We start from the raw sequence: 27,598 nt of genomic DNA on the forward strand, positions 1-27,598 counted from the left end.
ACCTGAAGGATGGGATCCATCCAGAGGGACCTGGGCAAGCTCGAGAAATGGGCCCATGGGAGTCTCATGAGGTTTAAGAAGACCATGAGCAAGGTCCTGTGCCTGGGTTGGAGCACCCCTGGTATCAACACATCTGGGGGCTGAGCAGATCGAGAGCAGCCCTGCAAGGAGGGATTCAGAGGAAGAACTCACCCACCTCGCTGGTGGATGCAAGGCTGGACATGAGCTGGCAATGTGCTCTTACAGAAAGCCAAGTGTGTCCTGGGCTGCACCAAAAGCAAGTCAAGAGCAGCTGGGGAAGGGCCATTGCTGGGCTGCCCGTGGCTGGAAACCTGGGGGGATCTCTGTGAGAGACATTTCTTTCCTGACACAGATTCTCAGCTGACGTCTGTGTGTCCACTCACCTGGTGTGTTTAACTCTGAGATTTGCTGTGCATGTTAGAACAGGTCCTTGCTTCTTTTTGTGGCAAGGTTTGCTGTTCATGCATGCAGGGATGGGGCCAGCACACCACAGCTGGATATGGCTGGATCCAAGTGATCCTGAGGCTGTGGCACAGATATAACAACTGCATGACTGTTTCCTCCAGAAGATAAGTGAAACAATAAAACCAGAGTAAACAATTTCAGTCAAATTCGAAGTCTTTTATTTTCATATTTGTGAAGATAATATCCCTGTCCATGTCTATCACCAAGTCACAGGAGATGAATGTTGCAAATCTGGAGTTTGTATGAAATTCACAGGACTCACTGGCCTACCATTTGTCTAAGTGGGTTTTTATCTGGAGGATGTGTCCTTCAGCTAATCTTCAACCTACGCTCACTTGTCAGGATGCAAAAGGCCTTTACTAATTGGATTACTGTGGTGTATTTGTTGACAGTTTAGTTCTCAAATGCTGTTCATGGCCTGCAGCCTTCCCAGCAATCTGCTATGCTTTTTCTTAAACCCAGGCAAAGAGTTTTATCGCATTACCCTCATCCTGATGTGCATAAACTAGCTACTGTTTAAAGTTCCACAGTTTTCTCAGTCATGTCCAAACCCTCTTTGCCCTCAGCCCAAGGTGCTGCATGTGGGATGGTCTTTGATTCAGCTGACCTGCTGCAAGTGCTGGGGGTTCAGATGCCTCATCTGGAGCCTTGTGTCTTATCTTCCTTGCCCATGGAAATATTTACTCTGATCAAAGTCCTTTGCTGTCACGTGGAAACCTAGCTACAGACTTGATGTTGTGTTTGTTTTTTTTAATTAGTTTTAGAATTATTTGACAGGAGTCCTGTTCTTCCTGGGTGCTCCTGCAGTGGAGGCACGATGGGTGCTTTGTAGAAGCAAGTAGCAGATCACACACCAATGTAATCACTTAGCTCTGGCTTCAGGAGGTACCTCAGTAATTAATCTCCAATATACTTATGAATTCAGCTCTTCCAAACAGTTCAGTGTCTGGGAAATCCTCCTTACTGATTACAGCTTATCTTCTTTTTCTTCTCCATAAGACAGCTGTGGGGCTGGCTTCTTCCCTTCATTAGGCCCTCCTCTCATTTGTCAGCTGAAGAGTCTATCACTGATCATTTTACACTTTCTCCCCAGATTTTGATAACAACAACAACAACAAAAAAAGTAAAAGTAGCATGTAGCTAAAATTCAGTAACAGATAACTTGGACAGTAAGGTGTTTCAGGATGGTTTTCTCAGTTACATTTTTACACTTGCTGGCTCTTAATGCCCTTGGTGTCTGTGATTTCATGGTGGAATATGAAGAGAAGGCAGGTTTTTGGTACAGAGTCAAGGCCTGCAGACATGAGGCCTGCAAGCACAGACTGTGGTGGGACAGGGTTGCATCTGTGGGGCAAGTGCTGCCCCAGCTCTTCTGCAGTGTCTAGTATCTAGCCCTAATGGTCAGGTATAACCTCAGGATGTTTGGGGTTGGAAGGGACCTCTGAAGTTCAGCTAGTCCAGCCCCTCTACCATGAATAAAGAAACATTGGTTTCAGTCTCTTTTTTTCAAGCCAAATTTCATTAAACACCTGTTGTGAAAATAACACGTGACACTGTGCCCAGCTAAGCTGTTTGCTGTCAGGCAGCTGGCACTGTGTGAGCAAGGCCAGCAGCTCACCTGGTGTGGGTACCTGGCTGCCTCTGACACCTGAGCTCTCCTCCCACCCCTTGGCAAGGAGGTGTATGAGCTTATCAGGGGTGTCCAATGACAGAGAGGTACACAGTGAGCACCTCAGGTTTCCTATTGGCATCCTGGTTAACAACAGGCTGGTCCAAATTTAGGGTTCCCTTTATTCTAGCATATGTGAACTCTCTTTTGTTGTATTTCATTGTGTGTGATACTGCTCTGTCAATTTTGAGCAGTTTCTTGAATTATTTTCCCGATTTTATATTGATGGTATTTCTGTTACCATACCTAAATGGGAGTCAAGTTCTCCCAGGCTTTTTGAAAACCTTCGTTATAGCACATTTTCATATCATCATTGGTAAAAAAACTAAAATAAAAAATATACAAAGGGAAGCATAATTAATCAAAGTGGGGGTATTTGATATTATAATTTTATAGGCACCTGTAAAACCCATCCTCACTGATGTACTTAAATTCCCACACACTGTCATAATTGTGAACATATATATGCATTGCAGATCATGGGTCTGACAGAAATTACACGTAAGGAGGTTTGCTACATTAAAATATTTTAAATAGCAGTTTATTAAACAACAGCAAATTTCTCTGTGACTGTAGTTTGCAATTGTGTTTTTTATTAATTTAGGCCAGTTGAGCCTTGTGTAATGTAAGATTTGGGGGGGTTTTTCCCATTGTTTATTTTCAAAAAGGTTAGCTGGATAAAATTTTAAAATTTCACAAGTGCATTCTCATTACCCACACATACACTTGCTAAATGTCAAAACAACCTATATGTTAGATAACTCCTTAAGTGACTACCCAAAGTAACCCTTATATTAGACTGCCCTTAAGTGGTGGTGGTTTTTTCTCACTGAAAACAAATCAGATAAGAAAAAAGGAGGAGATAAAGGAGGCGAAAACCCCAAACACTTGCCTATAAGTTATTTGTGCAAAGATAAAATCATAGTGACATAGTATTTTTTTCCAGTATACCTTATATTCTGAAAAATCCCCTCACATTGTTCACAGCAGATCAGAGGTGAAGACAAAAAAACCCAAAAAATTCTAGGACATCTGAAGTGAAATATTCTAGATCTTCCAAAACAAAAAAGAGATTTATCTTCCAAGGATTGAGGTAATGGGGCTCCTTTTCACCTGTCTGCAAATAATAAACTGGGAAACAAAACTGGGAAGCAGTAGGACTGAATTATGAAAAACGTGTTGGACTTCTGTATATATATTTATAATTCCCAAAATAGACATTTTTGTTCTCATCAGTAGATAAACAATGGGAAAGTTGCAGGAAGGATGGTTGGGTGTAGAGATGAGGGTATCAGGATGATATCCTGGTAGGAAGCAAAAAAAGCATAAAATAGTTTCTTGTGTCTCTGTTCTTTGTGTTATGATGATTGAAAGTTTTGACAGTTGAGCACCAGACTGAGGCACTTGGCCTTGAACATCAAGATAATTACAGTTGTGCAGAGCGTGGTGGGAACCACAACTTCATTGTTGTTGCAAATGCTCTTTTGTTTAGAGCATCATGGTTCAGTGCCTGCATGCCAGCCCTGCTCCTCCTGGGCGGGTTTTGTTCTGCGACCCGCACTGTACGGTGCCCCCGAAGTGCAGCTTCCAGAGCAGACACCAGTCTGAATTTTCAGCTTCTAAAATCAAGATGGAGATACTTTACTTCAGGCTGTCTCTCAAATTCTCCATGGAGAAGCATATGAGACCTTTTATACAACATTTTCATGTAGTATAATTAAAAAGCATGTTTTAATTAGATAGGCCAGCTTCAAAGGGTCAGCATAACTGATGTGCATATTGTAAGAAAGATGAAAATATGAAGATGAATGCCTTATATTAATAATTAAACACATTCTAATTGATACAATGAAATGTATTAACTCTAATAAGATGGTAATAATTTAAGGTTACTTTAAAATTGAATGGTATTTAACAAAAAGGTTGAATTTTAATTCACTGGACTGCTGTAAGCAGAGTTAAGTACAAGCTGTGAAAGCTGTCTGGATTAATTTTTTATGATTCCATTTAAAAATACTTTTTAAGAAAGTAACTTTTGAATTTCCATCTGTTCTGTAGGTTTAAAAATACATGGATTTTGAGATTTTCTGTGCAAGATGTGTGTGACATTACAATCCCTTTTTCATGACTCATTAAGAAAAAGTCAGTTTCCTTGATTAAGCTGCGTTTTGTTTTCAGTTTGTGTTCCTGCGCTGTGTACCAGATATTTTTGAGGCTACCAAAACATAAGATTAAGGGATTATTTTTGAACCCTAATCCTTTTAATTTGACAAGCAAAGGGACATTTTTGATTTTGGGTTTTTTTTCAGAATTTTCTTTCCATGTATAACAATGAGAATTTGATGAGCACCAGTTTGTTTTGCCAGGGCTACCCATCCCATGATGCTAAACCACTGAACTATGATTCACAGCATAGACAATTAGTGCTTTTAAGTATACCTTTCTTTTAAGATGATAGTTCTCATATAAAATAAAGAGCTCTGAACAGCTCCCTAACACATACTTACATTAGTAGATTGACTTTAAGCATGGTTTTCTGTTGCATTATTAATATTTTATGGCTTATCTTCAGTTATGCTCACTAATTGGCCATTATGCTTCTTTCCACCAGAGCTTCTGGGACTGCCTGGGATGTTAAGGGGCATGATTTGATTTGAGGTCTGCCTGGTTCTAAATTGCCATGATATTTACCACAGCATTGGATTACACAGAAAATGGGAGGGTGAGATTTTCCTGTGAATATTTCTAATTTATGGAAAACACAAAATGCGGGCTCTCACCAGCCTTCCTTTAGATGTGTGGAGTTAGCTGCTTGTGCAGTCAGTCCCAGCGGGTGCTGGAGACAAGGGGAGATGGCTTCTTCTGTGTTTTGTCTCCTGTGAGCTGAATCATCATGTCTGTAACAGTTACATGGAGAAAATTATGTGGGATCTTAGTGAAAAAAGGCTGAACTCTCCTAAAGAAAAGAGTTTGCCCTTAAAAGGGAGACATTGATCTTTTCTTTGTATCCTTTAGCCTTCATTTTTCTTCTTCTTTCTCAGAGCAGTTATTTGAAGATGTGTTGCCTTTTTGAACTACTTTGAGGTGCTAACTTGATCAAAAACAAGTGCTAGAGTTTTGCTTGTGCCCACCAATTTAGGAACTGGGAGTTGCAACCCTTTGGTGATCTCTGTGGAAAGCAGCTTAGGGAAACCAGGCTGAGAGTGAGCAGGAAGCCTGATGGTGCCTGAAAGCGTGTCTGGTTTTCCAGCTCCTGAGTTCCTGTTGATAAAAGATGTTATTGCACACACACCCCTGCCACTGCCACCACGCCTTGTTTGCTTTCCTTATTCACATAAACAGTTTAATGTATTTTGAAAAGCCCAGCATGAGGCCAAAACAGGCTGTGGAACAGCAGCCTTGTGCAGTTAATGTTCCTGGGGGTGGCATTTGGTAGCCAGGAAAAATTGCAACTCTCTTGGATGAAATAATCTTTCTTATCATCTGAGCAGAAGCACAATGAGTCTCTCCTTCTTCCATCTCACTGTTGCCCATGGAAGGAGGTGAGAATTGGCCTGGCAGGTGGTTCCCATGCTGAAGTGCCTGCAGGCGTGCAGAGATGCAAATTTGGATCAGCCTGCAGAGGTTGTCCCAAAGGGAATCTGTCCTGCCAGCCATGGTGGCTACTCCAGCCTTTGGTTCCCTCCGTGTGCCCCTCCTCGAGTAACACTCCTGGAGAGGAATCAAGGGGCACACAGAGCCAGGAAAACAAAATATAATACTACATGAATGTATAGCAAAGGTAGAGGGTGAATGTGCCTCCTAAAAATAAATGGAGGGAGGGATATTCCTCTGTAAATGAATGTGTTATGCAAAGGGATGATTTGTTCTTACATCTCCAGCTCCTTCACCAGTTTTAAGGTGGGATTTTTAGGAAGAGATTTAGTCCAAGTAATAATGCAAATTGCAGACACAATGGCATAATCTAGTTTGAGGTTTATCTTTGACATCTATAATAATGTTATCCCCCCTGATAATACATCCAGAGATAAAGCTTAGGCTTTTATTGAAAGGCACTGCTTCATCACCATATCTTACACCAAATCACTGCAATTTGCATTATAATGAATTGTCTTACTTGTAAACCTGTCACAGAGTTCAATATAACTGGAATTTTTTGTGCATTTCTTTTTTCTCATGTGTAGATTTGTACTGTGTTTAGCTCTGTGAGAGAGGTGGAACCTAAAAGGTCTCTAAAGCTTTACCTTACAGGTCAAATGCAGGAGATGGCACTTTGCAAGGCCTTGTGCATAAATTGTTCAATAATTTAGAGGGTGTAGCGACCATTGTAAGAAATTACCCATTGGACCCCACAGGGCACAACTGGTTGTTAAGTAAGTGTGGCAGGCTAAAAGCTTGGATGCTAAAGGCCTTTTCCAACAAAAATGATCCTGTGATTCTATGGGTTTTTCTCCTCCACCACATCTAAAGCATTCCAAAAAAGTGCTTTTCCTCAGCATTTCCTCAAAAGCCTGGGGGTGATTATGTCTGTTGCTGTGGGAGCAGGCAGCAGGGGGAAATCAGACACATTATGTACACGCCTGCCCACTGGCCCACTGCAGGACACCAGTGCCCAGGTTGGACACAGAGATGTGTCTTCATGAGTCTGCAATTGAGTATGTGCCCCACCTCTGCAAAACAACCATCTGGGGCTTTTTTGGAGGTATTGGCACCAATACATGGGCTGTAAAATCATGACTTACCTCTCTTCTTTGCCAGACCAAAAGGTGGACTTCAGAATTGGGTGTTTTCTTAAATGGAGAATATTTTACTGTGGCATCTGGCTCCTTGCTCATCATGGTGCTGTCAGGAAAAAGAAATCCCAGTACTTCTGATAAATCTCAGTTGTACTTTTGCTGCTCACACTGTTCTGGCTTCATGGCTGGAAGGTGAAAGGTGAGTTGCCTGGTGTAGATAGAGTGGAAACTTAATGCCTGGAAATTTTTAATCCTCAACAAATACACAAGGAAGAGAACACAGGTATTCAGTTGTGACTTTTGTCTATGCTCTGTTCTTGCTGGCACCAGTGGAAATTGCATAGGAGAATGAGGTTCAGTGATCATACAACATTGAGCATACATCATCTTAAGATCACGTTCATAATTTCTGGAATACACAGACTAATTCATTTCTCCAACAGATGTGCCCCAAATATCACTAATCCTTCTCCGTATTGTTTCTTTTCCCTCCCACCTCCCCCAATTATTCCTTCTTATTTAAATGCAAAAACACAAAACAACCCAAATCATCAATCCATCCATCCTTCTCTGCAGGGTGTCTTTTGTTTTGCTTTGTTTTGTGACCAGGGAAGGGGAGGAGTCAAGGGAAAATGGAACATCTTTGTGCAGGCTGATGCTGCTCTAGGGTCCCGGGCCTGGTTTGGGGCTGTCAAAGGGCCAGGCATTGTTGCAGTGGTTGCTCTGCATGTGCATGGCACCAGTGGGCACAGCCTGAAGCAGCTTGAGAGATGGAGACCTGCTTTTGCTGCTTTTGCTTTTGTAAAATACTGTTTAGCTTGGTTTCCAGTGGAGAAGGATCAGCAAGTAGAATGGGGTCCTGGCCTCTCCCCTGCCTGTGTGGCCCACAGGATATTTTCATGGTGGTCCTCCTTCTCCTCCCAGAAGCTTGCAGGACTTCAGAGCAGCCAGGGTGCAGATGCTTTCCTTGAGGACCCTGGTGGGAAGAGGAACTGGGAAAGCTCAAGCAGCATCATCCTGCTGAGGTGTGAGTGGGAATGGGAGCTCCCTCAGAACTCAGACAGTTTGGGCTGGATTTTGACCACCAAGAGCTGTCACGTACCTTAGAGCCAGCAGATGACACCCACAGCTTCAGAGGCAAATAAATGAAAATAAAAAGCCTCTCACGTTCATTATTTTAAAGCTCTCATGATTAAAAATCTTAGGACCCTTATTTAGCTGAGTGTTATGATTTTTGAAAATCTGAATTGTGAGTTATCAGGAATGCCTGGGGGGAACTTTTGGAAGAAGCACAGGAAAGGGAGAAGGGTTATGGTAAAGGAGAGGTATAAGGGATATATATTTTATATATATATTACCACACTCCAAAAGAGCAGTGGTAAATCCACACACTTTCTTCCCACCAGCTCAGAGCTTAGTGCTTATGCCCACAGGAAAACTAAAGCAGATCCAGAGATAAAAGGGTGATTTCCACAGTATCTTATTATAGAATCATTTCTACATATCACCTCAGAGAACTACTTGGCAAGCTATATACATAGTGTGACATGAATGTTTTTCCTGTTACTTTGCTTGGTGTTACAAGGTCAGGTTACTCTCTTGTAAATGCATAATATTAAATCTGGAATGGTTAGCAATTGAAATTCTGCAGGACAGCTGTCACTGCAAGTCAGCAGTTTGAGTCTGTATGTGTAGAGTATGTCTATGTAGGTATTTATGTATTATTTTACTATAACCTGTTTCTCATAATATGACTTTAGAAGTCAGAAAGCAGCAAAGAAAGCAGAAAGCAAAATGAGGGAAATTCTAAAATAGATCTTAAGCTGGTGTTTCTCCCTATAAAAGGATTTGGGATAATTTTAATTAACCTAGATTGGTCCCAGTTCTAAAAACATAAACAAATGAGTAAAAGAAAAGACCAAAATGTATTTTCAAGTTTAAAGGTTTAGTAGCAGTGTCATTTAGAAACCTCACAAAGTCATGACCATCAGTGTCAATGGTATGGAGTCTGCATGGCCTCCCTGAAGTGGCAGTAGGGGTTTGGCCCTTGATTTCTGACAAGATTTTACTCACTCAAATAGCACTTCTGTGTCACTCATGTAAAATGGTACATGAATTTAGTTGTCCCCTAATTAATCTCTGTCACTATTACACCAATGGCTTGTCACTTCCATTTGATCCAGCTTCTCCATCATTCAGAATGAGTTGGCTAATATTTCTGGGTAGCTGCTCTCTAACTTCTCTCATAAACCCAGTAGATGGTTGGTTGGTTGTGTCACATTTCATTGGTAATTGGCATTTGCTGCCATTTTGTTAGAAGGTAAGGCTGATCTTCCAGTAAGTTCTGAGAGTAGGCTCATGCACCACAGAGCCACTGAAGTAATGAATTTTATTTATGGACAAAACCCAGTATTATTTGAATTGCACCTATGTTTTAGGCAAATTTTCCTGCAGTTACATCCACATACAATCAGTGAGGGAGGTGGGTATCTACTGGAGATGTTGATCCAGTTCACCTAAGGCAAGCATTGAGCCACTGGACTTACACGTGAGCCATTTAAAATGGCTTAAAGCCGTATTTCCATAACAGTTAAAACCTTTCTAAGACCATTCCTTCATTCTTATTCCTGGATGCATGATTCTGCCTCCTTCCCATGTGCTTGCTGTGCTACTCATCCCATCAGTCCTAGAAGGGACTTAATCAGAAGATCAGTAACTCTTCAATAAAGAAATGAATGGTCTTTTGCCATCTTAGCTCTACAAATCAGTCAACTGCAGGATTACATGAATGCCAGCACAAGAGAGGGGGAGGAAACTGCAGCATGCTTGGGGAAAGGAGGGGACTGTGGTAACTCCCACTCAGTCTGAATGATGGTGAAACCACCCCTAAAGCACAGAATCCCAACCTCTTTATCTCTTGTCCCAGTAGAGATTTCCAAGCTGATTCTGCAGCTAATTTGTTTTTAACAACCTTCTCATTGCTTAGTGCACTGACTGCTTTGGTGCCAATTGTCATAAGTAAGGTTAGTACTGCTCTATTAGTAGAGGAAAAGGAGGATTGATTTCCCATAATGTGCAAGACAGCAAATACATTTTTAATGTAGTTGGTTCTTTATTAGGGCAAACAGTCAATGGGAATTGTTTGAAGACTTTAGTTGTTCTATTTCTTGTTGTTTCTCCTTTTGCCTTAATTCTTGTGGATTCTCCTTTCCATATAATTTTAGGTGGGCTGCTTAAATCAGCTTCTCAAAATGCTTTTTATTCTGGCAAAACAACTATAAACATAAAGAAAATTAATAGGTGTCTAGAGCAAGTGGCAGGATGAGGAAAGGAGAAAGGAATCAGTTCAAACAATTACAGACAGTAAGTAAAAAATTAATGTGTCCAGGGAACCTGAAGAAAAAAGAACATCAGTGCAAATCTGCTGCTTCATGTAAATATATATTTAATGTACTAATGTATTTAATGTATTTAATGTGTCAGTTGAATACAATCAGAGAATAGTAAAAGACTTTGAGGACTAATCCCTACTGGTGTATTGGTGAAACACACTGCCTCAAACTGATGTGAAGAGGAATACTGCATGTATTTGAATGCCATCATCTTGTTTCCAGCAAGCTTTCAAACATTACACATCGTTGTTGTTAGGTCAAACCACTCGTCAGCAAAACCACAGTCAGACTTCTGTGAAGACCGGCTCATTGATGCACATGAGTGTGTTGTTTGAAACCCACAATGTTCAGCTAACAAGGCATTTGCAATTGTGAGATTATTGTCTCAGTTTTAAGACAGCTTATTTTTATTTCTTTTCACTTTTTTCATCACCATTTATTGTTTATTAGTTAAACTTCCATTACTTTTTTTGGTCAGAGGAAGACCAAATCTAGCCGTCCTTTGCATTTGCCTGCTTTTGTTATTTTGCACCTGCTATCATGGTGTCCTCACTTTCATAAACTTAATAACAGAAACTTTATGATTAACATCTTTGTAACATTACTCCTAAAATCGAAGAGGATGGGTATGTATTAAAGATAGGATGTTTGTGAGTAGGATGCAATGTCAAAAGCAGCTATGATGTTTTGATCTGAAGGGCTTTAAAAACAGGAAGCACTACATAAAGGGCTGCAGAAAAGCTACAGGACTCATAGCTTTAGGAGTTATCAATATTAATTGGAAGCTTATAAGATCAGCTACTGTCATGTCACAGAAAATCATTTTCTGGCAATGGCAGAATTTTTTCAAAGCCCAGGAATCTGCTGGCAGATAACAGGCAGCCCACGTTATCTGAGAGTGTGTGCTTTAGCTTTAGCAGCTGGAGGGGCTGAGCTTCACATCCTCTGCTTGGATTTCACAGAGCTGTGATGTGTAACTAGTTTGTTCAGTGATTCCAAAAATGCAAGCCACTGTGAAAAATGAAATTGTATTAGTCAAGGAGATGCTGTGAGGAGCAAAGGAGAGTTTCACAGGCTGGGTGAGTGGCTGAGCCATGCTGCCATCACCAGCATCACAGACTGACCCCAGGCTGTGTGTGACAGCTATTTGGGCTGTGCTTTTCTCACCCCAGCCCCTCTCTGCACAGCAGCTCTCCCTCTTCTGTACTATTTTTTCCTACCAGACTGTAAGGCCACCCCTTCAATGCACATCCCAGCCCTCCGACCTTCAGCTGCAAGCAGGCACACAGGCGCTTTTCATTCCCAAAGGCTGGCACATGCAGCTCCCTTCCTTTCCTGCTCCTCAAGGAGCTCTTCCCTCAGGGCCTTCTGACTCCAGCTCCAGCCAGAACCAGCTCTTCCTTCAAGTCCATGCAGGCTTTGCTTCTAATTCTGAGCATGGTTTTTAGGCTGTGCCTCAAAACTCCTGCAGGGCAGAGCTGTGGGACAGTGGTGTGTCCAAGGGTAGGTGGCTGCCCTTGGAAGTGACAAACCCAAGGGTGACACAAAGGTGCCTTCTGTTGCCAGTCCTGATCAAAGCAGTGCTTTGAATTCTTGCTCAGATGGCTACTCCAAAAAGCAAAAATGCTGTTTCTAAATAATTCCAGGCACTTTTGGATAAAAGGGGAATCAAGGTTTTTAAGGGTAAAAAACAAAAAGGTTTTTTGGTAAACCTTTTTGCCTCAACGCACAGTGACACCTTGGATTTACTGCTGAGATTTCAAAACCACTATTTTAATATATTTTGGTAAATACACATAAAATATGAAAATTTAACATCAAAGAATATGCATCAAATGCAGTTCTCATTTACATTACAGACTTAAGAGAATTCAGAATAATTTTAGTAACTGGGACATCAATGATCTACAAGTGAATGAATATAGGACATGAAGTATATTGAAGTATATTCTTTTAATTTACTTCTTTAGACATCATAATGAAAAGCACTGATAAACACAATACAATAGAACTTTTCTGTAAGCTTTTCTCTTAAATAGTTTTATGCCTGTATAGGTATCTAAACAAATGGTCTATACATTCTTGTTCTATCACAGAATTAGTACAGAACCATCAATGACTTCCAGCTTAGACTTTTGTATTTTACCTCTATATTGCCATGGCATTTCCACAGCATGCTGCAATGCCAGGAATCTCTCCTTTTAGCTCACCCTTTTTCTCTCTGTGTATTCAAGCCTTCGTGTTATTTGCTTTTACAAAATACATCATTCCGTTCCCAGAAAGCCTTCAAGATTGCATTCTTCTCTGAGTCAGAGAGTTATTTCACAAAATATCCTACTACTTTTTTCAAAGCAGCAAACTTCTGTTTTGTCTTTCTATAGGAATTTTGTTTTTCCATTTTTTGTGAGTTTTGGTACACAAGATACGTGTATAAGGGCTGTGCTTATGCAGTGGATCATCAACAGGTGCTTGCTGTAGTGTCCTCTTAAAACATCTGATGTGTGTGTGCACCATATCCCATATACCACGGGATGTCTTGGATTATATATACAATTTTTTTCCAAAATAAACACATTATAGAGCGTTTTAACAATATTAAGGAAATATATTCACATCATCTTGCCTCATATGTAGAGCTGATAAATGGAAACAGGAAGATATTTATCAAGTGATTTTGACAGCATTTCAGTTAATATGTTAAAGTGAGAATATAGGAACATCAGTGCAGAAGGGGAGGAGTTCTAAGCACAGGCTGGACTCAAGGCTGTGTGGGTTCAGAGTAGTGCACAGAGCAGGTCCATCCTCCAGAGCTGGCCCCACCTGGATGGGGTGTGCATCCAGGCCTGGCTCCTGATCATGGCAGTCTTGTGTTTGCTCCTGCATTTTGCCAGCTTAAACCATACCTGTCTGAAAGGCAACTGATGTTGATGCAAGAAGAAAGAGGCAACAAAGCTGGAGAGCCTAAACCACCAAGCTGCCCACCTCAGCGTATCTCAGAGATCCCTGTCCTTGGGGCAGTGGCTAAACCAGCTGCAAACCTTGGCACTTTAGCCTGGCACAGAAAGGAGCTGCAGATGCAGGTGTGAGTGCTGCAGTACTGCTGGCTGCAGCCTGCCTCCCAGTGTGGGCAGCTTTGGCACGGGAACCTGTGGTGCAGGGCTGTGGGGCAGCAAAAGGACCAAAACTTTCCATTTAAATTTGCCTTTGTTAATGAGTCACTGCCCACACCTCCTGCTGCTTTTACTTTCCTGCAGGAATGTGTTTGCATGGTTTTAACTGTGCTTGAATCAATCACAGGACCACAGAATGGTCAGGGTTGGAAGGGCTTCTGCTCCTCCAAACCCCTGCTAAAGCAGGTTCACTTACAGCAATTTGCACAGGATCACGACCGGATGGGTTTTGAAGATCTCCAAAAAAGAGACTCCACAGCCTTTCTGGGCAGCCCATTCCAGTGCTCTGTCGTCCTCAAAGGACAGAAGTTTTTCCTCATTCTCAGGTGGATCTTCCTGCTTTTCAGTCTGTGCCTGTTCCCCTTGTCCTGTTGCTGAGCACCACTGTAAAGAGCCTGTCCCAATGTAATTGTATCATCTGGTGGCGAGGGATCATGCAAACACTGAAGTGTTACAAACCTATTCCTTCAGCTGGCTGTGTTGAGTAGTATTGCTCTACATTTATCTGGCAGACACTGTTACATGGGTTAAATTAAACTGTGTATGCCACCTCCAGTTTCTCTGAACAGTTTTACATGTGGGATGTGAACATGCTTTATACCACAGGAAGACACACGTCAAAACACTAATGTTAAGTCATTAACTCACACAGAGAGTTTGGCTTTCTGTACAATGAATAATTCAGCAGCTGCTTTTGTCACAACTGCAGCAGATTTTTTAAAATTAATATCCTCTGTACATTATTTTTTTTGAATTTGGATTAATTTTTAGATTTTGGGCAAGCAGAGGACAAAAACCTATGGCATATATACAAAGCAAGACACAACTTTCTTTAGTATTGTATTTAATACATCTTACTACATGTTTTGGGGATGAATAAAGACAAAGTATTTAGGGGTGAAACAACTTTAGCAAGTGGCACACAGAATCCATAACTTCTGTGGAGAGTTAACCTGCCCTGCTCCAAAGGGTTCAGAAAATGGTCATCACCTGCAGGATGCATGTGTGGGAAAAGGTGGAAGCAATCCCTATGTCATCTGTATCCTGCTTATTCTTGCTATTGACATTTTGAGAGCTTTGTCATGAGCTCAGCCATGTCCTGCTGGCACTGTGGGCAGCAAAGACAAATTCCATTCTAGACAAAGTGCATCCATTTATTTATCTGTTTTACACAATTTCCAACAACAGTGAAACACCAAGACAATTTGCACATATTTTGGTTGACAGGGAATGTGCAGGGTTTTTACCTCCTCCCATCTAGGTCTGTCTGTCACCAGCTCTGTATTTGTCACCCAGTTTGGAAGCAGCCAAGGAATCTGAAAACCATAGGCCGGTGTTGTTGGATATTTGCAAGAGGATTGCCCAGCAAATCACATTCCTCACTTCCCTGAAACTTCAGACTTGAAGAAGATGCAGCATCCTTACCCCCAGCAATCACAGGCTCATATCTTGGTTAGGGGATCAGTTGTAGAAGTTTAGAAGCAGCTTAACCTGTAGCAGAACCACTTGAGTGTCACAGTGTGGGGCTGGGGTGAGGTGTCACCTTGCCTGATGTCTGCTTCTGCCCTTGCAGGAGAGTTCTGCGAGGTGAGCGCGCGCTCGGGGCGCTGTGCTCCGGGGGTGTGCAAGAACGGAGGGACCTGCGTCAACCTGCTCATCGGGGGCTTCAAGTGCGAGTGCCCCCCCGGCGAGTACGAGCGGCCCTACTGCGAGATGACCACCAGGAGCTTCCCCCCTCAGTCCTTCATCACCTTCAAGGGGCTGCGGCAGCGCTTCCACTTCACCGTCTCCCTCATGTAAGTGCCAGCGGGGAAGGGCGCTGTGGCTGATGGCTCCTCACTTGAGCTTGGGACTGTTTGTCACCTACTGATACCACCAAAGGCCTGTCCCTGGAGGCCACTGCAGGGATTTCTGACAGTGACTCCTGTGAGCAGGGCACAGGCAGGTTATTTGAAAGCTTTGGATTTTCTGCCCTGCTATGGATGTTTCTGAGTTGCTGACTCCCTGTTGTAACACAGGGTGATGTTTGGGGAGAAGGGACACCAGGACCACTCTGGCCTCCCATCAGCAGCCTTCAGCCGCAGAAATGCCAGGGTGGATGTTGGGTTTGACACTTTTACTGGCTGGGCCTTTGGCATTCTGACCTTCAGCCCAGCTTCAGAACCAATCCATTTGTGTTCCAATCCATTTGTGTTCCTTGTTTGGGAGCACTCTTCCCTTCTCCTGTTTCCACACATGTAGGAGGGCCTGGGCCTGTCAGGCCATGGCTGAGCACAGTCAGGTCCTTCTCAGGTTCTTTCCAGTATTCCCCAACCTTGGGCTTGAGACAACCCTAACTGATCCAGCTCCTCACTTAGCTCCTTCTGGCCTTCACACCCAGGTACTGCTTCTGATCCCACCCCAGCTCCCAGGCACAAGTAGTCTCATCCCCATCCCATCTGCCCCAACATCCCCATGTTGAGCAGTCTTCTGGGCTCTCACTTTTCCCCTGGGGGTGCTCAGGTAGGCAAGGAGGAGCAATGATAGCAGCCACAGTCATGGGCAAGGGCTCTCCCTCACCAGGGAAAATCCCCTCTTCTGGAGAAGACTTCTTGGGTCAGGCATAGGGCTTGCTTGGTGTGGAGCCAGAGCTCCAGGTGCACAGATGCCTCTTCTCTGGGGAGGGAGTGGGTTTGCAGCTTTCCCATGGTTTAGCTGGTCAGGATTGACTTTCTGCTTTCCCTCACAGCTGACTGTGAATAAACAACACAAAATGTGTTAGTCCTGACCCCAAAGAGCAGAGCTGGGGATTTTTGATAGGTACAACAGCAGCTGCAGGGGCAGACCTGTTTCTGTATCTGCCCAGAGAAAGTGCTCAGGGAGGTCAGACAGGCTTCAGGCTTATCTCATCTCTAGCACCCAGCCAGTACCTGGTGTTTCACACTGCCAGCAGCCAGGTCACTTTTGTACAGCATGTTGTTTTTCAGTACTGTCCTTTAGCATAGCTTACTTTCCTGAACTAAGATCCCAGAGAGACTCCCCATGTAATGCTTCTGTTTATGTAAGTAAGTAATGCCCCATCCTTGTGAATGGGCCAGGCTGGATGGGACTTGGAGCAACCTGGTGTAGTCAAAGGTGTCCCTGCCCATGGCAGAGGGTTGGAACTGGATAGTCTTTATGGTCCCTTCCAAAACATTCTATCATTTTGTGATTTCAACCATTTTATCTTTCATCTGCCTTAATCCTAAAGTCAAAATTTTATGGAATCATGAAATTTTGGTTAAATCAGAAAGCACAGATGTGGTTTGCACACAAGCCAAGGCAAGGGAGAGTTGTGCCTGTGAAGATTGTTTTAGAGAATTAGGTCTAAGTACACAGAAAAACTGAGGAGCCAAAGGCTCTTTTGGGTTTGTCAGACCCACAGTGAGAGCAAACAAAGGTGCAGTCTGGGCTGGCTGCCAGCATGAATTGCCTGTGCTACCCTTGACTTGTCCCCTCAGCCATGAGGTGTCATTTTTCAGGCTTTTGGAAAGAGAGCTTTGACGTTTAGGGTGCTTCAAGTTAAAGTGACTCAAATGTCCTGTGCAGGGGTTATTGAGAAATAGCAAAGTACTGTACAAAGGTAGTCCTTACACCAGGGTTTCTTCATCATCTTTAGAACGACGTTGGCTGATTTAGTTATGAGTTGAACACTATTTAGTCCACTCAGTGTGACTATAAGAATTCGAGGCCATTATGAGGTTCATCCCACGCTGTATGGCAACACATTTAGCTTTTCTTACCTGAATTTCACTTTTATTTACACTAGCTATTTCTTTGTTTTTTATTATCCTTCAGTAGAGGAGGAAAACCTTATGTGAGGATCAGCAAGAATTAGCAGTTTGACTGCTTATGATGATGATTTGCCATTACGTGTTTTGTGATTTGGGAGCATTCGTAAAATCCCAGGGTGTCCAGCTTCCCTCGGCCTCAAGTGACTCATGACCCACTCCTAGCAAAGAGCAGAATATTTGCATTGTCCAGTCTCATAACTAAAATGTTTTTTGAAGTATTTAGGTTGCTGACCATGCATGTCTTTCTGCTCCCAATATTATGTATCTTCCTTGTTCAGGTCCAGCACTTACTACTCCTTCACTCCAAGAGACACTTTTAGTGGAAAGGTTTTCTGATTATTTATGCAAAATTCTGTACGAAAGAGAGTCTTTTGTTTCTTATGTCATGAAATGACACATATCCCTTCTATTAAAAAACAGTATAGTTTTCCCCCAGCTGGTGGATGATAACCAGAAAAGTTCAAAAGCAGTAGTGCTTTTCAAAATGAGTATAATACAAAAGTTGCATTTGACTAGTGGCAAAGATAGTGGCAGAGAGTGGAACTGAGCACAGATAGGGTAAAGAAATATGCAAAATGGCTTACTAAGGTAATAGTTTAAAAAATAATGGTCTCATGCTTAAAATTATAGTAAGAAATTGTAAGAATATGAGAAAATATATTCAAACAGAACTAAGCTTCTTTTTATTGCTAAATCTTCCTACCCACTGAAGAATCACCACTAGTATTAATCTCTTTTCTTTGCTCATATATATTCTGGATAGATGTAATGAAAATATTTGGATGAAGCAGTTATCCATGAAAAAAATAGTCTTCCAAAATGTTTTACAGGAACTGTATTCCTTTGGATGAAATGTTTGATGGTGAAACGTGAGAACTAAATCCGTGTTTTGATAATATTGATATATTTCAATGGTATTGTTGTAATTAATTTAGTTTACCTTTTACTTGCATAATATTATATTATGATAAACAAAACTAGAAATAAATGTGTATATCAAAAAAAACTAATCAATATATTAATTATTATCTTGATGGGCTATAATGCATATTCTTTGAAATTTGAATTTTGCAGGAAATACCAAATTTTTGACCTCTGTTTTTGAACCAGAACAATTCTTCATCCTTCAAAAACATTAAAAAAATATGAATAAAATTTCCCATTTCCATGTAGCTCAAATTCTGAAAGGTCTCTACTCAGTGTGATCCACAACATATATGTGTCTGACAACTTCTGGTAAAAAATATTCATTGTCTTTGAAACTTTTTCTTTCAAATACCAACCCTGGTATTCTAAAATTCATTCCCACTCTCCAAAATGCAGGTTTTGTTGCATCACAGGAGAGTCTTGCTATTTGCCACGATATGACAGGCACAAGAGTCACTTCTTGTGTCCTTGGAAGACAGTTTTCATTAGCTGTGTTCAGTATTTCATTCATTTGTAGGAAAAGTGGGTTAATTTAAATCAGGCGTATTTCCTGAAGTTCAAGATACAAAATCAGATTAAATTGCCATTGGGAAATGCAAGAAATTCCCATGGTTTCTCTTTTTTTCTCTCTTTATCTAATATTAATCTTTGTAAAAATGTTTATGTGAAGTGTAATAATTTTTTTTTTGCATTTCTGAGTAGATGAAAGCTGTGTGGAACTCTCCAGAGATAAGATAATTCTATTAAAATTATAAAATACTCACAACAAGCAGAAATTTTAAAAAAATGTTCTGGGCTGACAAAAAGAAAAAAACAAACCCAAGGCTTTTTTTAAAAGTGGGGTTGCCCCTTTTTCTGCAAGAAAGATACATCCCATATTAATAGCACAAGAAAAATAAAACCCAAATGCACCCGTTGGTGCTGATCTAGTGAAATCATTTAAGTGTTTATTTCCCTTCCTCCAACTGACTGACCTGTTGATTGACTAACTCTGATTTTCTACGTGGCGTTATTAAAGTAACTCTTATCTCTCTTTCCCCTTTCTTCCCCATCAGGCTTTTTTAATCAGTGGATGACTGTCCTAGGATCACTGGACTGTCCTGTAGCACTTTGACAGCAAGCAGGCAGCAAGGATCCCTGCTTTGATGTGAAAATTCCTTCTAGCTGTCAGACTGTTTGCAGAGTGTAGTGAGTGCTACTGTTTGGCGAGTGTCAGATACTGCTGTTGCATCTTGTGTCTGCCTAATTTTAGCCCTCGTGAGGGTCAGCAGATCTCTGCAGAATAGATTTCTGTAATTTCCATCTGCTTGCCTTGTTTGTGAAAGAGTAGATTTATCCTGTGGCCGACTCCTCAGTTTCACAATTTTCTGTCTGAAGATTGATTCAAAGGCTTGTTGATCTGCTAAACACAATGCCGTCTTTCTTCTGGGTGACTTGACCATCGGTCTCTAATCCATAAGCTGTTAAGCACAAACTAACTCCGTGTCTCTGTGTTCTAGGTTTGCAACCAGGGAGAGGAACGCTCTCCTCCTCTACAATGGGCGTTTCAACGAGAAGCACGACTTCATTGCCCTGGAGATCATTGAGGAGCAGATCCAGCTCACCTTCTCTGCAGGTGAGGCTTCACTTGACTCGAGTGTTTCTGCTTGCAGTCAGGAGATCCTCTCAAGCCATTTGGAAATGCACTTGAGTGATTTTATACGGCTATTTGCTGCCTCATTAATTTACTGGCTGACAGTGCACAGTAAACAACTGATGCCGGGTGTACTCCAGATTGTAGCGGTTTGTGGTGGTTACACTCACTGTCGTAGGCAGCAGCTTGTCAACATATCAGTTATAAAAGCCAGAGTTTATGACTACTATAAAAGATTGGCACTAGCCTGAATGTTGGCCTCCAAGCCAATGTTTGCTTAAATGAGACTTCATTTTATCATACTGTGATAAATGTTGTGTGTTTATGCATTTTTACACTACACCATCAGAGGAATGTAGATGCATAAATGTTATCTAAAATAATCTATGCAAGCCAAAGGAAAAGCTAGCAGAAGTGAAACCTGCTTGCCATTCATTAGGGATTGGGTAGAAGCAGTGCTGTCTCTAGAATTCATTTCTGCACTGGAGAAGCACCTCATCTTAGAAGAAGCAATTAACAACAATGAATTTAGGAGAACTGCATGCTCATTGCTGCAGGAAACAGCAAGTTGCAGCTTTGGCATTTGCTTGCTTTCTGCTCTAGGACTAAGCCAGTGCCTTCTGGTGCTTGTAGGAAAAGAGAGAGGGGAAGGCTGACAAGCAAAGTTCAGGCAGGACATATGCCCAGAAGCAAATCTGTGCTTTCAGTGGCAAGGCTTTGGTGACTTTATGAAATCTCAGTAGTGCAGACAAACTCTGGTTGTCACAGGTTTAAGGTATTTTTCTATTGAGACTAAACAAATATCTGCAAAGGGGTGTTGTCCTCTAAGTCAAGTGGAGTTATGTGTAGGTCAAGTGAGATGTTTGTGCCTCTGTATTGGGCACGTAATTCAGGAAATAATCCTGCTATTTCCCATTATCCATATTCAGGATAAACACATGGGACCAAGTCAGCTCATGTTTTATTTTTGTGGAGGGTGAGACACTGCAAGCAGTACAGCCGTAGAAGCAGAAGCACAGCCCACACTGGTCTTGCACACTCATCACCAGTGATGGCTGCTGCCTTCAGACCCCATGGTAAATCCTGTGTGACCCTATTGATTTACCTATTGATGCTTAAGTGCATATCTGAGCCCTTCGGGTTGAAGATACCCACTTACATTTCCCCTTTATTATCTCCAAGTTTTCCAGATTAGATTTTAAGGCAGGTTTCTAGATGGGTTAGTGTAAGGAAATAACATGCTGCAGAGATATGGGCTTTCTTCTGTCGCTCTGCTTCACCTGTCTAAACTTGAATCAAATTGCTTGGAAGGTACCCTGAGGATGAATGGGGAAAAAAAAAAATTCTGCTTGCACTTATATGCATTTAAATGTGAAGGAACTCCTTTAAGATACATGAAACTAAATTTAGATTTGCACTGCTGCACCTGAGAGCAGGTCTGGTCCTGCATATTACAAATGGTATTTTCTTTGGAAGGAGAATGGTTTATTTTTTATAGTTTTAAGTGGCTTTTAACGAACAGTAAAAGTTTGGGACACCTGATCGCACTGTGTTACGTGTTGCAACAACTTTTCCACAGAAAGCAGAGCAAAAGGATTGCAGAACAGTGATCTTCCTTTTGCAGACACTTGATAGCTGAATAAAAAGCCCAATTATTTGTATAGATTTTATCACTAAATGATAAAAACCATCACAGCAGGATGTCATACATGCTAAGCTGAAATATGTATTGTTTAAATAACAGAAATATAAGGGATGAGAGTTAAAGCAGAGTAGGGGACACAAGAATAATACTTGACTTAGGTCTTTGTCACAAATAGAGACCTGAAAGTACATTTTAAGCTCAACAATACTGTGAGCTTTGTTAGTTTACAGGGGGAGTTACTTTTCCTGTGATTTATTATGTAGAATTTTCCAACCGTTAAAAAAAAAAAAAAAAGAAAAAGTTTTTTAAAAAGTAAGCAATTCCTTCTCTGTGCCAGGCCTATTGTGTACTTTCAACGTGAATGTTTATTTTGCTGCTACCTCGAAACAGATATGCCTGGTTACTGAGCTGGGTCTGCTGACTCAGTCCTGGCTTAAAAGCTCCAGCTTTCTAATTGCAATTACAAAGTCTTGCTTTCAAATTTAAACACTGAAAGACTGCCAATAATTTCATTAATTACTGGTAAAATTTTGCTGAGCTCATGAGTTTTATACTAGAGTACTTCTGGATTTTGCTTTCTCAGCTCTAACAGGGAGTCATTTCCCTTCCCTGACAACACACCCCATCCCAATACTCATCATACTAAAAAAACCTCAAAGGGTGCTTTTTGGGCAAAAATGCAGAAAAATTCATGTACATTTCTCCCTCACTTGATCACTTCAGCAACAGCTGTATCTACCCAATGCATCTGCTACCATGATTTGCAGAAGCATGATAAAAACCAACATAATTCACCCAAATGTGCCAGAAGCTGGTTTTGGTGCATGAAACTGGGGATATTTATTGTCTTGCTGGACAAACCCAAATTCTTCCCTGATGAAGCCAGGTGGCTGCATCCTGTGCCCAGCAGAGTCTCTCTGTGTTTCTTGCAGTGATGGTGACTTACTTTTCCCCTTCTGCCTGTTTTTGCAGGGGAGACAACCACTACAGTGGCACCGTTCATCGTGGGAGGGGTCAGCGATGGGCAGTGGCACTCGGTTCAGGTGCAGTACTACAATAAGGTAAGACCAATTGTGTTGGTGATAAACCCTACTGTTTATACAGCAATAGAGGCGTGGGTCATCTAGCTCTGACCTGACATCTGCAGGTAACCTGAATTTCATTTGTTTAACCAGGCATGTTGGTACAGCTCTGCACAAATGGTACTGGTCTTGCTTACCTTGCCTGGGACAAAAATTCTCTAGTAGGACTTTTGAGTTTTGACCCAGGAAGGCAAAACTAGATGTAGCACTTTTTTCTCTGAAGTACTCCTAGGGAAATCTTCATGTACTTGGAATTATTTTCATTTTCAGTTTTTTAAGCTGTTACAAGTGTCAGTGTATGTAAAGCAACTGATTCACTTGTGTCTTGTTAAAAAATTGTGCTGTGCAGGAGCCTTCAGTGTAATAACTACCAACCATTAGTGCAGAATTTTCTTAAACAAAGAAAATTCTTTACTATAGCTTTCTTTTCTTGTCAAATGACAAGTTTAATTAGCACTAGCTTCCCTGGTTTGGAAAAAATGATTATTAAATGGTTCACACCTTTCAGTAATAAAGCACTGTCTTACTAAGTAATTTTTTGTCTGCTGTATAAAAAGATACACAAGAGAAATGCAGAAATTGTCACTGCCTGCAGTCCATGGCTCTCAGAGACCTCCCTGTCCTGTCCCTCAGCTGTCCCCTTGGTCACTGCCACTTGGTCACCAGGTCAGCCTGACTGAACTTAAAGGATTGCAGGCTCTCTGTGCAGAGCAGCCATTTCATGATGGCCAGAAAGCAGCCTTTTAGAATGTACAGTGTCACTATTTACAGGTGGATGTCAGAGATCTTCTATAAACCATAACAAACATTAAACAGTTCATTTAGTGACTAAGAAGCGTTGCTTTTAGCTGACATGATAGCTTCTGGGGGATCACGTAAGGAAATAGAGAAGCATTGTTGGCTGTTAAAAAGGAAACAGGATACTGGTGTAGGAAGCTGAATGGAAGATGAAGGATTAATATGATCAGCAAGTTCTTTATTTCCCAGAGCTGCATCCTTTCATCACAGTTTGTGTGGCAGTTTGAATGGGAGGATTAAAATTTTATTTTGACTCCTAGATAGGATCTCCTAGCCTAAGGATATTTTATTGAGGTAATGAAAAGCTTTCTATTAGTATTTTATATATTTTTTTTTTTTTAAAAATCTTATTAAGTTTTGTGCTTAATATACATAATATACTCTCAGCTATCTGGAACCCAGAGAAATAGAAGTGAAACTTGGTGTGTTGCCATGCACACATCTGTGGACACTGTGAAGCTCTTCCTCTGTTTCCATGTGTGCATATTTCTTAGAGGACTACTCTGGCAGAGTGAACAGCACTTGCTGAGGCAGGGCAGGGACACTCCAGCTGTCAGGCTCCTGGGCACAGCTGCAGGGAGAGCTGCTGGACCAGCTCACTGAAGTGCCAGTGAGCAGATAAGGGGCCCGAGCAGCAGAGGAACACTCTTTAAAAGGCAAGGAGATCTGACACAGATGTTAAAAATAAACCCCCGACTCATTTTCAGGGCTTGCTGCGGTTCAAGCAGACTGGTAGGTGAGCCATGTTAGCAGATGGTGTTCTCTCATTGTTAAAACGTGTGCCCTGTCATCATTTTCTTCTTCTGCCCCAGTTTTTTGAAGTGAAATGAGGCAGTCTCCACTGAACAGGACAAAATTCAGGGCAGAGAGGGAGAGCAGAGGGAAACACCGGGAGACACTGCTGACTTCACTGCCTTTGCCACTTGTGTGACATGAAAGTGATGAAAAGCAGGGTCACTGTGTGGAGAGCAGCACTGTGCCCTTTGCTGTCTGTGTGAGAGACTGAGGTCATCACCTTCCCCTGAGCAGCATTTATTGCAGGATAGTAAAATTTGGGCTGGAGGGGGGAGCTCACAATACTGAGTAAATGGCACAATTAGGATATGTTCACCAGTACTTATTCAGCGTGCTCTCAGGACTTCCCAGCACATCTGAGAGTTGCACATGTTGCACCAGCTCTGCAGCAGTGAGAGGGAGTGGGTGCTGCAAGGCAGTGACAGCTGGAGGCAGCTCTGCAGCCCTGCCCGCTGGGCTGCCCCTGCACCCTGCCCCAGGGTTAAGCCTTCACCTCAGCTGGTATTTGTTTGTACAGAAGTTTCTTGGCTACTTGATGTTTTAACAAAGCTGGAAGTAAAGTTCCTGTGAGGAGGAAAGACAGGGATGATTTAGGGATTTGAGTTGTGCCAAGATAAATGGGATGCTGTGTCTAAACTTGACACAGTTGAGATGTTTGAATAACAGAGTACCAAAACTCAAGAGATTCCTTAAATTATGCACACATATTAGTTTGCAGGTACTGCATCCTTCCACTCTTTCCAAAATCCTACTGCAGTGTCAGTTCACTATCCTAAGGCTACACAGCCCCTTTGTTCTGCTCTGACACTGTGCAAACTTTCTGAGCACGCAGAGATCCCCTGAGCTGTCTCCCTCCTCCCGGTCTCTGGCTCATGTTTTGTTCTCAGGCCCTTCTGGACTCTCCTTCCTCCCATCTGCCTCTGTCTTTTCCTGGCCACAGGGGCTACCTCCACCAGCATCCCTTTGATGTTCCTCACCCCTTTTTCCATTCTGCTGTTTGCCTGGCCAAATTCTGGTCTTTGCTCCTTTTTAGACATCTCTTGTCAATGTTGTCCATGGGAAATGGATACTCATCATTGCAGATATCCATAGAGATCCAATTTATTGATTTGTCTTTCTTGCATTAAAAAAAACTTCAGTAGCAGCTATTTTCTTAAGAGACAGTTCCTGGTGATATGCAAAGTCACCCTGCTAAGTGTGACAAAAAAAGTCAGTTTGCTAATAAACATAATGAAAGAAGAAGCAAGTGTAGAAGTGACTCCTGTAAAGTATTTTCTGTACTTAGCTCAAAAGTGATGTGCTTGGTAATATTTAGCTTTAGTGTTGTTGAAAAATGATGGTTTAGAATGAACTGCTATCATGAAGATACCCTGCCACTTGGGGCCAAACACTGGAGCCTCATCAGGAAAAGAGAAGTCCAGAGCTGGCTTTGCTCCACTGCGTTTGCAGAAAGGCATCAAACCTGTTCTCTGTCATTTCAAGTATTTGATGCTTTCTTACCAATCCCGCTATATGTCAGCACTGTAAAACATTGCAGTAAGGAACCAGATTGTAACAGAAGAAAGGAGGCAATGACATTTCATTTACTGTGTAGTGATGGAAATGGATGTTCTCTACATTGAAGGAAACCAGCTGACACACTTGGTTTCAGTAGAAGTGCCTGAGGGAAGCACATGGAACTTGTACTAAGTGCTGGCTCTGTATTGAATTTCTGGAAGGGAAGACACCAAGGGGAGGAATTAGAAGTTATAAGACAGCAGAAGTGAACTAGGAGTGTTTTATAACCATTACCTAATTTAGTTTCAGTTATATATTAGATGTTTTTCAGTTTCCCAGTAGCAAAGTATCAGTTTACCTGTTACTTGCCATTATAGATGTTTGCTGACAATGGGGGAAGACAGAGAGGAAGGCCACTCTCTGACTCTCATAGCTCAAACACATTATTTAGTGAGGTCCTGATCTTGCAGTCATTAAAATCAATGGGAGGTATTGAATTAAAGGTAACCCATGAGTGACCTGCTTTCTCAAGAGGTATATATATTGATAAGAAAATTAGAAGAAATAGAATTTTAAAAATTATTCTGGAAGGAAAGATGGAAGGAGGGGGAAGATTTCAGCCTGATAAATAAAACTGATAAAAAATAATAGAAACAGCCTGCTGCTTGTCCACAGGCTAGCTGGTGTAAGGGGCAGCAGCAATCTCAGCTGCCCTATTTGCCTTGGTACTATACTTCATTTTCAGGTGATGAGAATATAGTCAGCCTCTGATTTGACTGGAGTTTGGTCCTCAGCCTTTGGCTCTGCTGAGCCTGACAGTATGAGTGACAGTAACCAGGTTTAGCCATGCTGATACTTGTTTGGAACAGGAGCAAACCCATGTTTGATGGCAATGATGCTCAATGGCAATGACTTCACATGAACTGTCTGGCATTCATTGCACATAGAGGATCATGTATGGTTGTAGGTAGTACTTGGAACAGCAGATTTTACTGAACCCACTAGTGAGCGGTGGTTTTAATTAAGCACAGAGTTCAAGCCACTCTTACAAACTTCTGATAGAAACACAATTTTGTTCAGAATTTGAGATATACCATCAAACTTATGTTAATGTTTTACCTGACGCATTGCCTCAGGGTAGAATTCATCATTTGGCACAACATAAAAATATTTTGAGTATGGACATGTTCCTTTAATTATAGAGGGCATGTACCTGTATATTTGTATTTATATGCTCTGTATATTATATGTTACTTACATATATATGGCATCCAAGTTGCTTAAGGATGTTACTGTTCTGTAGGCAGAAGGTCCTTCTGCATCTCTTTAAGGGAGCACAGGATAATTTTACCTCAATGACAGAAAACCTGAGAAAAGCATATAGAAACAAGCTATCAGTGAGTGTCTGATGTGCAATGCAGTAATACTGGGGGATAGGATGAACAAAGCCCTGAATGACTCACTGAATGAATCACAAAAGTAACAGCTTCTGTGTGCTGCTAGGCAGTGTCTGTGGTGGAATCCACTTGCACGGTCAGGAAGTGTAAAATGATGGGTGCCTAGAAGAGTGTCTTCACTGTACCAGTCTCTTGAGCCTACAGTCTCCTAGGATGAGCTATTCAGGACAAATGTTACTCTCTTTCCATAACTGGGATGAGGTTTCTTCTCATATCTGAGAATCATTAGTAAGCTGCTGTTCTTTCTCTCCCTCCTTGAATGTCTTCCACTGAGACATGCCATGGTTTTTGTTTCAGATACTTGGCTGTCTTGGGAGTAGCCCACCCTTTCAGAGTGATTACAGTTAGTAGGGCCCTGCTGATTCTCATCCCTCTGCTTCCCACCCGGCAGAACCCAGACCTGCACTTAGCCTGAAGACAACTGCCAGAGAAAAGAGACAGATTCTTCAGTTAGAGATAAACTTGAAAGAAGTGAGGGCTGCTTAGGCTTGATCTTTGG

The 27,598-nt window shown here is 41.8% G+C and overlaps 1 protein-coding gene across 6 annotated transcripts in view; it reads left to right on the top strand.

Moving 5' to 3' along the window:
* Window positions 1–27,598, top strand: part of CELSR1 (cadherin EGF LAG seven-pass G-type receptor 1) — a 163,489-nt gene that overhangs the window by 73,348 nt on the left and 62,543 nt on the right. For all 6 annotated transcript variants that reach the window (XM_063396840.1, XM_063396837.1, XM_063396839.1 and 3 more), the window contains exons 3-5: window positions 15,027–15,249; window positions 19,692–19,807; window positions 22,443–22,531. In XM_063396840.1, coding sequence (XP_063252910.1) covers window positions 15,027–15,249; window positions 19,692–19,807; window positions 22,443–22,531 — 428 coding nt within the window. The remainder of the gene's footprint in view (window positions 1–15,026; window positions 15,250–19,691; window positions 19,808–22,442; window positions 22,532–27,598) is intronic.

This window comes from Prinia subflava, chromosome 4, assembly GCF_021018805.1.
Source record: "Prinia subflava isolate CZ2003 ecotype Zambia chromosome 4, Cam_Psub_1.2, whole genome shotgun sequence".
NCBI classification, from domain to species: Eukaryota; Metazoa; Chordata; class Aves; order Passeriformes; family Cisticolidae; genus Prinia; species Prinia subflava.